The following is a 12,875-nucleotide window of genomic DNA, read 5'->3' on the forward strand; positions in this document are numbered from 1 at the left end:
GCCGCAATGGCTTTTTGCAACGAAAGCCTGCTGGAAGGATGCGACTTCATGGAGCCGGACGACGCCGTTGAAGCCACAAGTAGTCCTCCCTCCGAACCCGGGACCCCTCTAATATCGGTCACCCTGCGCGTGACTCTGGCCGGCATCATGATCTTCATGATCACCATCGGTTTCCTGGGCAACGCCATCGTGTGTCTGATCGTCTACCAGAAGCCGGCCATGCGTTCCGCCATCAACCTCTTGCTCGCCACGCTGGCCTTCTCCGACATCATGCTCTCGCTCCTCTGCATGCCCTTCACCGCCGTCACGCTGGGGAGCGCCGACTGGAGCTTCGGGAGCGGCTTCTGCCGCGCCTCCATCATGCTCTACTGGCTCTTCGTCCTGGAGGGTGTGTCCATACTGCTCATCATCAGCGTGGATCGCTTCCTCATCATCGTGCAGCGTCAGGACAAGTTGACCCCGCACAGGGCCAAGATTTTGATCGTGGGCTCGTGGCTGCTGAGTTTGTGCGTGTCCTTACCGTCCGTGGTAGGCTGGAGGACAGGCGCGGCGGGAGCAGGCGACGTCTGGGTGCCGCAGTGCGCGCTGGGATACAGCGAGTCGGTGGCCGACCGCGCTTACACCGTCCTCTTGGCGGTGGCGGTCTTCTTCGCCCCCTTTTCTGTCATGCTCTACTCGTACATGTGCATCCTGAACACGGTGCGCCGCAACACCCTGCGCGTCCACAGCCACGCCAGCGAGCCCTCCTGCCTGCCGGCCCTCAACCAAGTCAGCAAAATGAGACTCATCGGGCTGCAGAAACCCCCGCAGATTAAGGTGGACATGAGCTTCAAGACCCGCGCCTTCACTACCATCCTCATCCTCTTCGTGGGCTTCTCGGTGTGCTGGCTGCCTTACACCGTGGTCAGCCTCCTGGCCGTCTTCAGCCGCCGCTTCTACTACAGTCCCGCTTTCTACCCCACCAGCATAGGCGCACTGTGGCTCAGCTACCTGAAGACGGTTTTCAACCCCATCATCTACTGCTGGAGGATCCGAAAGTTCCGGGAGGCCTGCCAGGAGTTCGTTCCCAAGAGCTGCCGCCTGTGTCCCAGGGTGGCGGGCCGCAGCCGAAGGCGAGTGCGACCCAGCAACATCTACGTCTGCAGCGAGACTCAGTCGGCTGTGTGAAGGACACAAAACGCTGTGGGATTCCGATGTCTACTTATTGTTTTTGTCTCAGATTTGATGGCCGACATGGCGGCAAAACGTCGTATGGTCCAATGTCAACATCTCTGTCTTGTTTGTGATCCTTCCATCATTGGTGAACTGTTGTCTTGTACATTGACTCACAGTGGTGACAAGGGACGGGCATTAAGACTGCTTGACTGATTGTTACTATTTGAATATTATTGTGAATTGGAGAATATCACTAGGAAGACACTGAGGTAGTACACACTTGCCTGACTTTGGTGCAATTCCCACTCAGTATAAATGGTAGCCTGTCTGTCTGTATATGTCTCAGGGGAAGCACCCTACCACCCTCTACAAAGAGAGACTCCCGAGGTTAAAAAGAATTAGAACTTCGTAAGCCCTTAGCGGTGAACAACAACAAAAAGGAAGAGCCCAGTTGCTTTGATTCGACTTTTACTTCGAATTACCATGACCGGGATGACTGGGAATCTACACAGTCAGATCACAAAAGATTTACTTGGTTGTTTAATTTCACACTTGACTGGTGGACAGGCAGTCTGGGGACCCAACTATTTGTATGCAAACAAAAAGTCACTTTTAATAATGTGTGTTCCCCCCCCCCCCCCCCCCCCTCCCAAAAAAAACAACATTTTGATTCATGGAGCAGGAAGACAACCTCATTTATTAAGGTGTACTTGGATGCACAATGGGTTAACAGGAATGGAAACAGACAAATAAATGTGATTTTTAAAGGACTGAAGATGTGTGTGTCGTGGAAAAAAAATACAACAAAACATTGAGGTCATCCACTTCCACAATGTAAACAGGGCTGAGGTCACATGATGTGCAAATATTGCCATGTTGCTGGGATACGATAGACGTTTCTTTCCTCCAGGTGTTCACTTCACTGAAAACGATTGGAGCAGGTGAACTTAGCAGAGTGAAGATAATTGCACATAAACTGAAATGACAAAAACGGAGGGACACCACAAAAATGGAAGGTGCCAATGGAGAAATAATTCACTCATTTTCCTACCTTGCGTAGTAGGAAACGTACAAAAAAATTTAAAAAAGCTTTGTATTACATATATCGGAATAACTTATTATTATTTGACGCCAAAGGGCTTAAATATCCAATAAACACGAGTGAAGGCTTAATAATATATTATTTTATTATAAAATCAACAATGTGAAACATGACCTGAGAATGACCTGCCCCATCGATCCGTTTTTACAAATCAAATGTGGCCCTTGAGCACTAAAATTTGCAAACTCTTGGTTGAGTTTGGCTTTCTTATGGTTTAATTTGACAATACAGTGCTGTGTTGTGTTTGAGTAGCTGCCGCGAGATGGCAGTATTGCAGCCTCAAACGCCCAAAGAAGAAGACAAAGGTGACGCGTAGCATGCTGGGAAATACAAACATGGCGACCCGCGGTGAGTTAGCCGGCAAAGCTATATGCGCTTCAGAATTGGACGTTTTACTTCACCCTGAGCTTCTGTCTCAGGATTTTCTCCAGTTAATTTTAAATGAGGTGAGAAACAGTGGCGTTAGCATACCTGGCTAACATTCGATACCTATGGCGATGTTCGTATTTTTAAAGACGGCCTTTGTTTACCGGCTTTTGTTTGTGGTTTAGAAAAAGGTCAATTCCAGAGATTGTGGGAGTCGGGACCAGCTCGTAGACCTCTACGTACGACATGTCATCCCGCGGCCGCAGCGCACGTTACCCAACAACCGCTGGGGGAAAAGGATGGCGAAGACTCGCGGTGGACAAGCACCGACCGGCTTGCGACCGGACAGGTGAGTCGCCAAACCGTAAACCGAACGCACCCTCAACCGGTGGCGGAGGCGCTTTTGTGACATTATTATTATTATTATTTTTTTTTTTTTTGGTGACATGTTTATTTTTAGTTTCCTATTTCTCCCTAATGTTTACAAATTTAAAGTTTTATAGCACCATACAAATCGGTGAGATTTAGTGATATCTAAAGGGATTACTTTTTTTTTTTTTTACTTTAATTGTGGTCTCAGAACAATATGACTTGGCTCTTCAGAATTGCGATCTCACTAATTATGGTCATATTCTCATAATTTTACCACTTTATTCTCGAGACTTTAATCTCCTAAGAGACTTATTTTGACTTTCATCTTTTAGGTTTCATTTTGTGACACCACAACTCAATTGTCACAATTCTAAGCCTTTGTTTTTGAAGTGGTATTTTCTTTGGTACTATTTGTATTTTATTTTATTGTATTTCTTTTTCTTTTGAGTTTCCCGTTTCTCCCTAATGGTTAAAAATGTAACGTTTTATAGCAGCATAAACACCAGTGATATTTAGTGACATCTATTTTTATTTTATTTTTTTAACTGAAATTGTGGTCTCAGAACAATGACTGCTCTTCAAAATCGCGATGTTTACTAATAACTTATGATCATATTCTCAAAGACTTTAATCTCATAAAAGATACCCCCCAGAACCGTATGACTTTCATCATGTCGGTTTTTGTGTTTTGTGACACCACAAGTTATTTGCCACAAATGTAAGCCTTTGTTATTCAAGTGGAATTCTTTTTGGACCATTTGTTTGTTTTTATTTTGTAAAATGAAATTTTATTGTATTTCTTTTTTCTTTTCAGTTCGCCGTTTCTCCCGAATGTTTAACCCGTACCGACCGTTTTCTGTGTGCTGTCGCGTCCAGGGACCACCTTACGTCCTCCCGTCTCATTTCCTGTGGCTCACTAAAAGCGAAGAAGCCGGAGACGAGCGCAATGTCGTCATCAGGAGAGGCTGACAGGCTGAAACCCCCTCCGGCTTTAAACCTGGCCAACCCCATTCGTCGCCTGTGTGGCAGTTCGTCGCCGTCATCGTCGTCATCATCATCGTCATCTTCCTCTTCCAACCAGAAGTTTTCACGCTGCTCTGACACCGCGAGCCTAAAACGGGAGGCAAACTGCTCGGTAAGAAGAAACACGAGTTACACGATTACCACAGCTAGACTGGCCATCTTTCAGAATACCAATCAGATTGGACAGCTAACACACATACAGTAGATATAAAAAGTCTTCACACCCCTTATTTGAATGCCTTTTTATAATGATCTTTTTTTTTTTAATTAAACATACGACACATAATGGAAGATATTTATAATAGAAAGTAAAAGAAAAGAATATCAAGACATGTCACCGTTCAGCACATTTCACGTTCAACAAGTCAAAAAAAAAAGGTTTGATCTAGTCTAGGCTTTTGTGATATTTATATATATATATATATATATATATATATACACACACACACATCAAGATAAATTTAACGTTAAAAATGAATACGTCCTATAACCTGTACAATTCAATGATTTCTTTGCACGTAACCTCCGGCGTAGCAAAAAACGGCTTGGTCTTTTTCCCGATTTGAAAAAATTGCGTTATTCCACAGGCCGTATTTACAGGGCTTGCCCAAACTAACCACACGAACATCGTCTGTGTAAGTCCCCCAAAGCGCTGAGCACCAATTTCGAGCAGCACTTTAAGATGTATGCCTCTTCCCACATTCACGGATATTAAGGTATGTGTTTTTGTTAGCTATACTGTAGGTTTTCAGTATTGATAATAACCAATCCTGGTTAGGGATAGATTTATTGGGTATTACGTTAGAAATGTTGAATTTTTTGATTTTATTTAAGCAGAAAATACGTTCCATGTGTATTTATTATTTTTAAATCGTGAGTTTTGCATTATTAGTGTCAAAAGACAGACAGGCAGGGAAAATGACTCGGCTTTCTGCTTCAAATTCATAAATAAGCACAAAAAGCTTTATACTGTAAATAAATGTGGAGCTGCTTAACGTTCTGCGTAACACTTTCTTTTTCCCGCACTTACCTTAATCCGTAGAAGCGAATGTCGTCATCGGTTCTGGCGACTCTTTGAAATCCAAACGGAACTTTTTCTTTGACGAGTCTATTTCTCCTTTTCATGTAATGTTTTCATGCACTGTGGTGTCCAGTAAAGCAGAGTTTTGGTGATTTTGTGGTTGTGTTTTACCATGAGCTTTTTTTCGGAACGGAGTTCTTTCAGCTTTGCTTTTTTATTTTATTTTTTATTTTTCCTGCTGCTTGTCTTCAGGGTATTCTCATGTCTCCAGAGGTGAAGAAAAAGATTCAGCACGTGACTTGGCCTTGACGTCTGCGTGACAGCGAATCACCTCTTTCACCACTCAATAAATGTTGTCGTGCTCCATATAACAGTGATTTCACCAAATAAACTCCTTTTAAAACATTCATTAATAGGCCAGCTCACTCATTGAAATTGAAAATTATGTATTATTTATTATATATTATTTGATGGCAGTCAAGCTGTTCCCACTTGGCACTTAAAACAATCAAGTCGCTCATGTAGCTTTTCAAAACAACTTAAGACCAGTTTTCAGTCTGCTATTAGCAACGTGACACAATTTCCCCAAAAGTGACAGTGTGTCAAAATGCGGCGTCTGGTTGGAATGGCCTCTTCAACCGGAGCGCAACGCAAAATCAGATGATGGGTTCTGGAGAAATTGAGTCTTTTTGGTGAATCTTTTTGTGTCATACCGCCCTATAGAAAAGCTGCTCAAAAATGTCTTCAAATTAAGAGTACAACAGTATAACCTCATTATTTCTCAACATATCTCCTCATCTCTTTCATTTCCTGTGAACTCCTCCCCCGACTGGCTGACGGGTCATTCGTTCATTCATCTTCCGTTCCGCTTCTCCTCCTGGAGCCGATCCCCGCCGTGACTGACAAGTATCAGTCAGAAATATCCACCAATAAGCTCATAGGGGCCGAGGTTCCGAGGGGTTCTCCAAGTACACGCGTCAAAATGAATGCGTTTCAAACGGCGTCACTTGCTCTAAATACTCGACTCGAATAGCGTAAATGGAACATTCATCGGAAGAACAGTGTTGGCTGTAGGATAGGTAATGTACTTTAGTAATCGTTTTTCTTGAATGTATTTGTCATGGAGGATTTAAGTGGCGTTGAAGTGCTCATTCCATGCTTGATAGAAAATGCCACGACGATGAAAAAAACATTTCGCCAACGTGAATCCTCTTGTGCCAAACTGCGAATGTGCGGTGCTTCGCTGTGCTGTGCGAGATTCTGCTGACATTTCAACCTCGGCGGGGTTGTGTTTCAATGTTGTTTTGCGTGTATTAGGTTGCTACAGCATAATAAACAGCCAAGTAGTTCAAATGGATATAGTTATTATTAAAAGAGCACAGGGTCTCAACCTTGGTTTTTCTATATAAACACTTTTTTTCAACGTGATGAACGTGGCCTTTAAAAAGGTTTCAAATTGGACTTCCTTAAGCCCAAAGGTACCCTTGCATGAACAACTTTTTGGGGTTGGGTTTGTGAACTTTGTTTTTAAGATCACAGAGCCCAGGTTATATTTGTACCAGCAACTTCTTTTTTTTTTATTTTATTTTTTTTAATATCAATAAACCATGACAATATAAATGAACAGCTGTGTTGCTTTTATTAGAATTGGTGGAAAATCTTTCATTTATATCAAATTTTTGGTATTTGTATTTATTTTTCGTGAAAAATCAGCAAGTGACAGTAATGATTAGCCATAGCGATTGGAAAACTGGTTCTTTTTGAGAACTGGTTCCCAGTAATTCAAATCGTTTGTTTGCTTGCCTGACGATTCCGCTGATGAAATCCTGAAAACACAAGCAAAGTGAAAGCCAAATCTCAACTGTGGCTCGGCCACTGCGAGGTCGCTTAAAGTTCCTCATTCTCTTGTGTTTCTAGGGAGAGGATACGGCGACTCTCGCTGGAGGTGGCGGTGTCAATATATATGTATATGTATATATATATATATATATATATATATTTAAAAAAAAAAACAAAACAAAAAAAAACAATTTTATGTCTGAATTAGTTGTGGGTCAAGTTGAATGCAAAAGAAGCACTGAAAATATGCCCAAATGTCAGAACAAGCAATCTCAAAAATGGATGGATGGAGTAGGAATGAGAGACATTATGCCTTGTTAACACTTTTATTTTGAGTCATTCTAAAGTCCATAAATTTGACTCCATGCACATCTACATTTTACACAAAAGTCAATAAGTGTTGCACAGAGACTTATCCGTACACGACGCAGGGATTAGTAAAGTTAGAAGCGTGCAGTCTGCATTCATGTCGATTCGAGACGATACTTAATATTTGCAAACATGTCCTCTACATTCATGCAAGTAGATATTCTGTTAGCATTTTTGTCATCAGTTCTAGTCAAGAGTAATCATGCCGTACAACAATGTACATTAGAAGGACGTAAAGACACTACAGTATGTGCCGCGTCTGCTGGATGTTCGTTTTCATGTTAATTTCTGTGTGCGCGGCGGCCTTTAGATGTCTTTGCCGCACTCCGGGCACAGGATGTCGTCACGCTCGGTCAGGAAGCCGCGGCCCACCAGGGACACGGAGCACTTCTTACAGTTGAAGCAGTCGTTGTGCCACTGGCGCTCCTCGAAGGAAATGTACTTGCTGCCGCCGAGGCCTGAAAAAGACAGAATTCCCAAAAAGCTTGGGCTTAACCTTTCTAGGGTCATTGTAAGGACTTTAGGGAAACCCATTTGTTTGTCTGTAACCCTGAATCTGCGGTGGACCCTGGAAGGATTCTTCCAGAATCCTCCGAAAGCATATTGCAGCGGCGTGTGTTGCGGCCAATAATTTTGGAGAAGAACTCGAGTGGGATTCCTAGTAATGTGTTGGGAATGCTGGGAATGACTACAAAGGGGGAAAGGTTTTGCTAGTTTAGATTTGAAATACATCATTTGTCACACCCGTCCTGGAGATTTTCTCACAAGCCTCGTATGAGTGCGAATGGTCGTTTGTCTAAATGTGTCCTGATATTGACTGCTGACCAGTCCGGGGTGTTCCCCGTGAACCTCATGAGGACAAGCGCTAAAGAAAATGGATGAATCGAACATATTTGCTTACCGCTAATGGGGGTGGTGCAGGAAGCGCACTTCTTGGCGTAGAGGTTGCAGAAGCAGTTGAGGCAGTAGGCAAAGTCGTCTCTGGAGGTGAACCTCTGGCCAGAGAGCTGCTGCTTGCAGCTAGTGCACAGGAAGCAGTCCTTGTGCCAAGGCTGGTCACGGTAGGTCACGCCGCCGGTGGTGATGGGCTAAGCCGGAGCGACAACACGGTGACGTTATTGCCGCGCCGCTATGTTATTGTAGGGGTCCCCGGTAACCTACGGTACCTTCTTGCAGTGCACGCACTGCATGGCGAACTGCTTCTCGTAGCAGGGCACGCAGAAGTTGTAGTTGTCCTTGGGGATGAAACTCTTGGTGCCGATGGGCTGCTGGCATCGCTGGCAGGTGAAGCAGGTCTCGTGCCAGCTGTTGCCCTTGTGCTCCATCTTCCTGGAGCCTTCACGGCAATGACACGGTGAGGAAACGAGGGTAAGAAGAAAAACCTCCCTTGATAGAATGCTGTAGCTAGAGTGTTTTAATTTCCGTGCCCACCAGGCATGATGGTTTTCTTGCACTCGTGGCACTTGGAGGAGTATTCGTTGGAGTAGCACTCGGTGCACAGGAGCTGCTCGTCCTTGGTGGAGAAGGGCTTGTCCACCAGGGAGCGCTTGCACAGGAAGCACTTGAAGCAGTCCTCATGCCAGTGGCGGTCTTTGTAAGACAGATCCTGTTAAGGGACACGGAGGCAGCGCATGCCACACGTGTATGCATTAGGGCCCGACAGATATGGATTTTTTTCGAGACCGATACCGATTCCGGCAATCGGCAAAGAGTAAAATTTCGATAACTGATGAATCGGCCGATTAATTTTAAAGGTATATAATGAATAACATAACTTTATTTTTTTTTTTGGTCCCTTAACACTTACAATAAAGATATGAATTACAGTCAGAACATCTGACTGTGTGACAATACTTTGGTCCTTTAGTATTTGTTTATTTTTTTTCCAAATCAGCAAAAATCGGCTGATTTTTACCACATTTGTAAAACGTTTGTGTAAATGTCATCTTTGTCTTGTGTTGTAATGTCTTGTGTGTAAAAAAAAAAACAAAAAAAACAATCTGTAAAGGTCTGCAAACAAAGTTGACCCATTTTTTGCCGATTTGTAAAAGGGTAATATCGGCAGATTAAATTGGCCGACCGATGCCCTAGTGTTTATGGATGTGCGCTCACTCTGGTATTGCAACCAATGGGCTTCTTGCAGTCCTCGCAGGTGTTGGAGTACAGGCTCTCGTAACATTTCACACAGTAGGGATTGTCCTCTCGCAGGACGTACTTCTTCCCGAACAGGGACTCCTTGCAGTAGTGGCAGTCGTAGCGCTCTGTCATTTTCACCCACGGCGGATCACCTAACACAGGAATGTAAAAAAAAAAAAAAAGACACTGCGACGAGAGCGAAAGGCCGTGTATCGTTACTGTGTATGCTTTTACACATTTCAAATTTCTCGATGTTTCCTCCATCTCTCAGCAGGCTCCTATTTTGTTTTGGCTCCAAATGAGGAGGTTATAAATAACCCCTATCAGTCTATTTGGGGTGCGAAATGGGGTCGGGGTGCGCACACACACACACACACACACAACTCCTGCATACCAAGGCTCACCCTGCTACTGTATGCATCCATCAGCTAACCTCCAGCTGTCAGCACCACAGTATCCCTTCTCACTTTGTGTGTATAAGTGGTCTTGAATAGCACTTGGAATAATGGCCACTTGCTACCGCAGCTGTTTGCATGGTAAACCCCCCCGACCATCGTTCTTCCACCTGTGTCTAAATGTACTCAATTATGCGTGTGTGAGCTGTTTTACGGAGTTAGGAGAGCTAGGATCCTTTTTGGCTGTCAGGGGCCATTCCAAGATGGTCATTTCCAGCATTTGATTGGCAGGACCGGATCTAACGCTCTCAGGAGCGCTAGGTTGCCCACCCCTGCTTTTAACTATGCAGCCTACAGCCCATCTGTGCATTGACCCTGAGCTTTGGTCTTATAAAGACGCTAGGGACTAACTTCCACACTGTCTAATATCCATTCCAGATACAGCATGACCCACTCAATCAGCAAAAAGACGCGACATTTCGGAAAATATTCAAAAGCTGAGAGGTTTCATCTTTCCGTTCGCCGCACCCACATTCTCTCATTGTCTGTCGCTCTCCACCATGACTCACCTAGCTTATATAAGGATTTATCTGCCGCCTAAAAATAAAAACAGCTAATCTGAACTGGCACAAATACAATCTGCGGGGTCGGTTCGACACGTCGGGCAGCTGTTTCCCAGATACTTGGGCTCCCTTTGATGGTGGATAAGCTAAAGCGAGTGAGATGATGAAGCATTGCGTGGGTCCTGAAGGTCTATCCCTGCAAGGTCCAGCACAACTGTTCTTGAGGTCTGCATACCGAGCCTGAGAATCGCACCATGGTGGCACGATAATATATATATTTTTCCCAATGCTAATGATAATATTGCGATTTTTTTGTGATACTGGGGATCTGGGGAAAAACACATACAAGACAGTGAATTGTAAATGTTGAGGAATGTCCATACCTTCACTTATGGTGCTCTTGCAGTATGTTGCAAACATTAACAATAATACACCGAGACAGGAATTATGTGATGATCGATATATCGGAGGAAAAAACATTTACAGTGGATACAAAAGTAAAGTAAGTAAGTTTCTCACACCAAATTACCGTAAAAACTGATACCCATGCATACGGTCCCTTGTGAATGTGACATTGTAATAGTTTTATGGTGGTTTTGGAGTAATTGTGAAAACGTCTACAATACACTGAATCCAGAAATAAATGTTTTTGTCACAATATTACCGTTAAAAAGACTGCCTATATGGTAACTCGCAAAACAATATTATTGCGATACGATATTGATGATATTCCAATATGAGATATGATACATTGGAGGGGGAAAAAAAGTAAAATACAGCGAATAGAATAGAATACTACAATTAAAAAGTACTATTTATACTCGTGCATCTGTCAGCAACAGTATCCAAACTTAGGGTATCGTTACTATATTGGGAGAGTAAACGTTGTATTTCAATATCGATACTTTATCCTGCCACTACAGGATTCCCCGGCTAGTTTTTCATAAATGTTGGCCCTGTTTGCATCACGTTTACATTTCAAGGATGCAGCAAATGTCAGGGAAAGCCAGTGACCATGTGTCACAAACCCTCCAAATGCAACGGTCTGATCTCCAGCCTTAACCGCGTAACTCAGTAACGACATAATCTGAATGGAGTGAATGACTTTAAATCGAGCGTGTCCATTAGATCAGACGTTATCTGCACGAACCGAAGTAAAGCCTGATGCCTTCAGGGGTGAAAATGAAAGGAACGAACGGTGGAAAATGGCCTCTGGGGAGATGAGTAGGGGGTACGTTTAGGATGATAAGAATCAAAGAGACTGCTGCTCGAAGGCCTGACAGCAGCCTCTTTGGGGATGGCGGGTGAAGGAGAAAGGTGGTGAAAAGGTGAAGAGACTGTGGAAGTGGGATGAAAGGATGGCGGGGGGATGAAGATGAAGATGATTGGGGATGAGCGGATGATGGATGGATCGGTCTTACCTTCCCGTGTGAGGAGTTTGCGCCTGTGCCGAGTCTGGATCAGACTGAGGCTGGACTCTCGGGGAGATCTCTAGTCAATTGCATTACTCCACCCATGAGGGGCTAATTGAAAATGGGGGAGGCGCAACATTAAGAGTGGGTGGGTGGTTATTGGCTTTTTTTTTTTTTTTTTTTTCTTTCCCTTTTAGATCTAAAAATAAAGCAGAGCTTCTCAGAGATAACCTCCGAGGCACCCCCCCCCCATTGACTCACTGACTCCCGGAGTCAACCATGTGGCCTTTTACGGTCACTCAAGCAGTTTACGTTCACCATCACAATGTGCCATTCATTCTCAACACTCATTGCAAATTGTTTTAATATATATTGTTTGTATATATATATATTTTCCCCACGCTTTTCCAGTCTCGACGGCAATTATCTCCCATGTTGCGGGTGGGGGATTCCGACACAAACGCACACAAATTGTTACATAACTTCACATTATTTGTTTCATGGAAATGGACACCACCGAGAGGGTCGGGTGTCCAGCCATGATTGGCGCTCCCCTCCCCACTCATGTGTCTCAACTGTCTCTACCTCCACTCACTGTGGAAGACGCATACAATCCCAAACATCCAACATGTTGGATATTGTATCCAGGCCTGGTGATGACAGACACCTACATGGTGCCAAATAAAAGCGCTATTTTCCTCACACACACACACATGCATGTGCACAGACCCCACTTGGGTCTTTCAGCCAAAGCCTCTCTCGCTCTCTCTCAGGTTTTCTGGACCCGGCGGTCCCTGGATTCTCTCCAGTGAGAAACACGTCAGCAGTGCTTCACTAAGCTCCGCGTGCTCTATTTGCGGCGCACCAAAGAGAGATTAGTTTGTGTGGGGAGACAAAAAAAAAAGGGGTCTTAACAGCCGAATGTGTTCATCTGATGTATTTCTCTCTATTGACTGCTCAGCAGCTCGCTTATATTGCATGCTACAAGGGAATGCAGACGCTAAGTGTGGTCCAAGAAAATGCATGTATCTCCAAATTTTGTGAGTTTTAGCTTCAGGTTTTACATTTTTTTTTGGAAAGAACTAGAACATTTTTTTTTTTAAATAAATTGTAATTGAATAA

At 43.9% G+C, this 12,875-nt stretch overlaps 3 protein-coding genes across 4 annotated transcripts; 2 read left to right on the top strand and 1 right to left on the bottom strand.

The window, feature by feature from the left end:
- Positions 1–1,167, top strand: gpr45 (G protein-coupled receptor 45). The gene has a single exon (XM_061691933.1). It carries the CDS (start codon positions 7–9, stop codon positions 1,165–1,167), a length of 1,161 nt encoding a protein of 386 aa, XP_061547917.1. The 5' UTR covers positions 1–6.
- Positions 1,168–2,574: 1,407 nt separating this feature from the next.
- c12h2orf49 (chromosome 12 C2orf49 homolog) lies at positions 2,575–6,389 on the top strand. Of its 2 annotated transcripts, none has more exons than XM_061691931.1 (4): positions 2,575–2,703; positions 2,809–2,972; positions 3,872–4,130; positions 5,292–6,389. In XM_061691931.1, exons 1-4 carry the CDS (start codon positions 2,575–2,577, stop codon positions 5,346–5,348), a joined length of 609 nt encoding a protein of 202 aa, XP_061547915.1. In that variant the 3' UTR covers positions 5,349–6,389. The 2 variants fall into 2 exon arrangements, with proteins under 2 accessions (XP_061547915.1, XP_061547916.1); XM_061691932.1 differs by lacking the exon at positions 5,292–6,389 and adding an exon at positions 4,606–5,285 and having other exon boundaries at positions 2,586–2,703.
- Positions 6,390–7,119: 730 nt separating this feature from the next.
- Positions 7,120–11,853, bottom strand: fhl2a (four and a half LIM domains 2a). Its single transcript, XM_061691717.1, has 6 exons — positions 11,763–11,853; positions 9,360–9,535; positions 8,679–8,853; positions 8,414–8,583; positions 8,149–8,335; positions 7,120–7,705 (listed from the first exon to the last, which is right to left on the bottom strand). Exons 2-6 carry the CDS (start codon positions 9,513–9,515, stop codon positions 7,554–7,556), a joined length of 840 nt encoding a protein of 279 aa, XP_061547701.1. The 5' UTR covers positions 9,516–9,535; positions 11,763–11,853; the 3' UTR covers positions 7,120–7,553.
- Positions 11,854–12,875: the final 1,022 nt, after the last annotated feature.

Source organism: Phycodurus eques, chromosome 12 (genome assembly GCF_024500275.1).
Source record: "Phycodurus eques isolate BA_2022a chromosome 12, UOR_Pequ_1.1, whole genome shotgun sequence".
In the NCBI taxonomy this organism is placed as follows: Eukaryota; Metazoa; Chordata; class Actinopteri; order Syngnathiformes; family Syngnathidae; genus Phycodurus; species Phycodurus eques.

Bases quoted from the DNA above. Each gene is read 5' to 3' on its own strand.
- fhl2a (XM_061691717.1), bottom strand. From the start codon at position 9,515: ATGACAGAGCGCTACGACTGCCACTACTGCAAGGAGTCCCTGTTCGGG. The intron at 8,854-9,359 runs GTGAGCGCACAT...GTCCCTTAACAG, and splicing joins CCATTGGTTGCAATACCAGA to GATCTGTCTTACAAAGACCG. The intron at 8,584-8,678 runs GTGGGCACGGAA...ATTGCCGTGAAG, and splicing joins CAAGAAAACCATCATGCCTG to GCTCCAGGAAGATGGAGCAC.
- gpr45 (XM_061691933.1), top strand. From the start codon at position 7: ATGGCTTTTTGCAACGAAAGCCTGCTGGAAGGATGCGACTTCATGGAG.
- c12h2orf49 (XM_061691931.1), top strand. From the start codon at position 2,575: ATGCTGGGAAATACAAACATGGCGACCCGCGGTGAGTTAGCCGGCAAA. The intron at 2,973-3,871 runs GTGAGTCGCCAA...TGTCGCGTCCAG, and splicing joins ACCGGCTTGCGACCGGACAG to GGACCACCTTACGTCCTCCC. The intron at 4,131-5,291 runs GTAAGAAGAAAC...GCTTGTCTTCAG, and splicing joins AACGGGAGGCAAACTGCTCG to GGTATTCTCATGTCTCCAGA.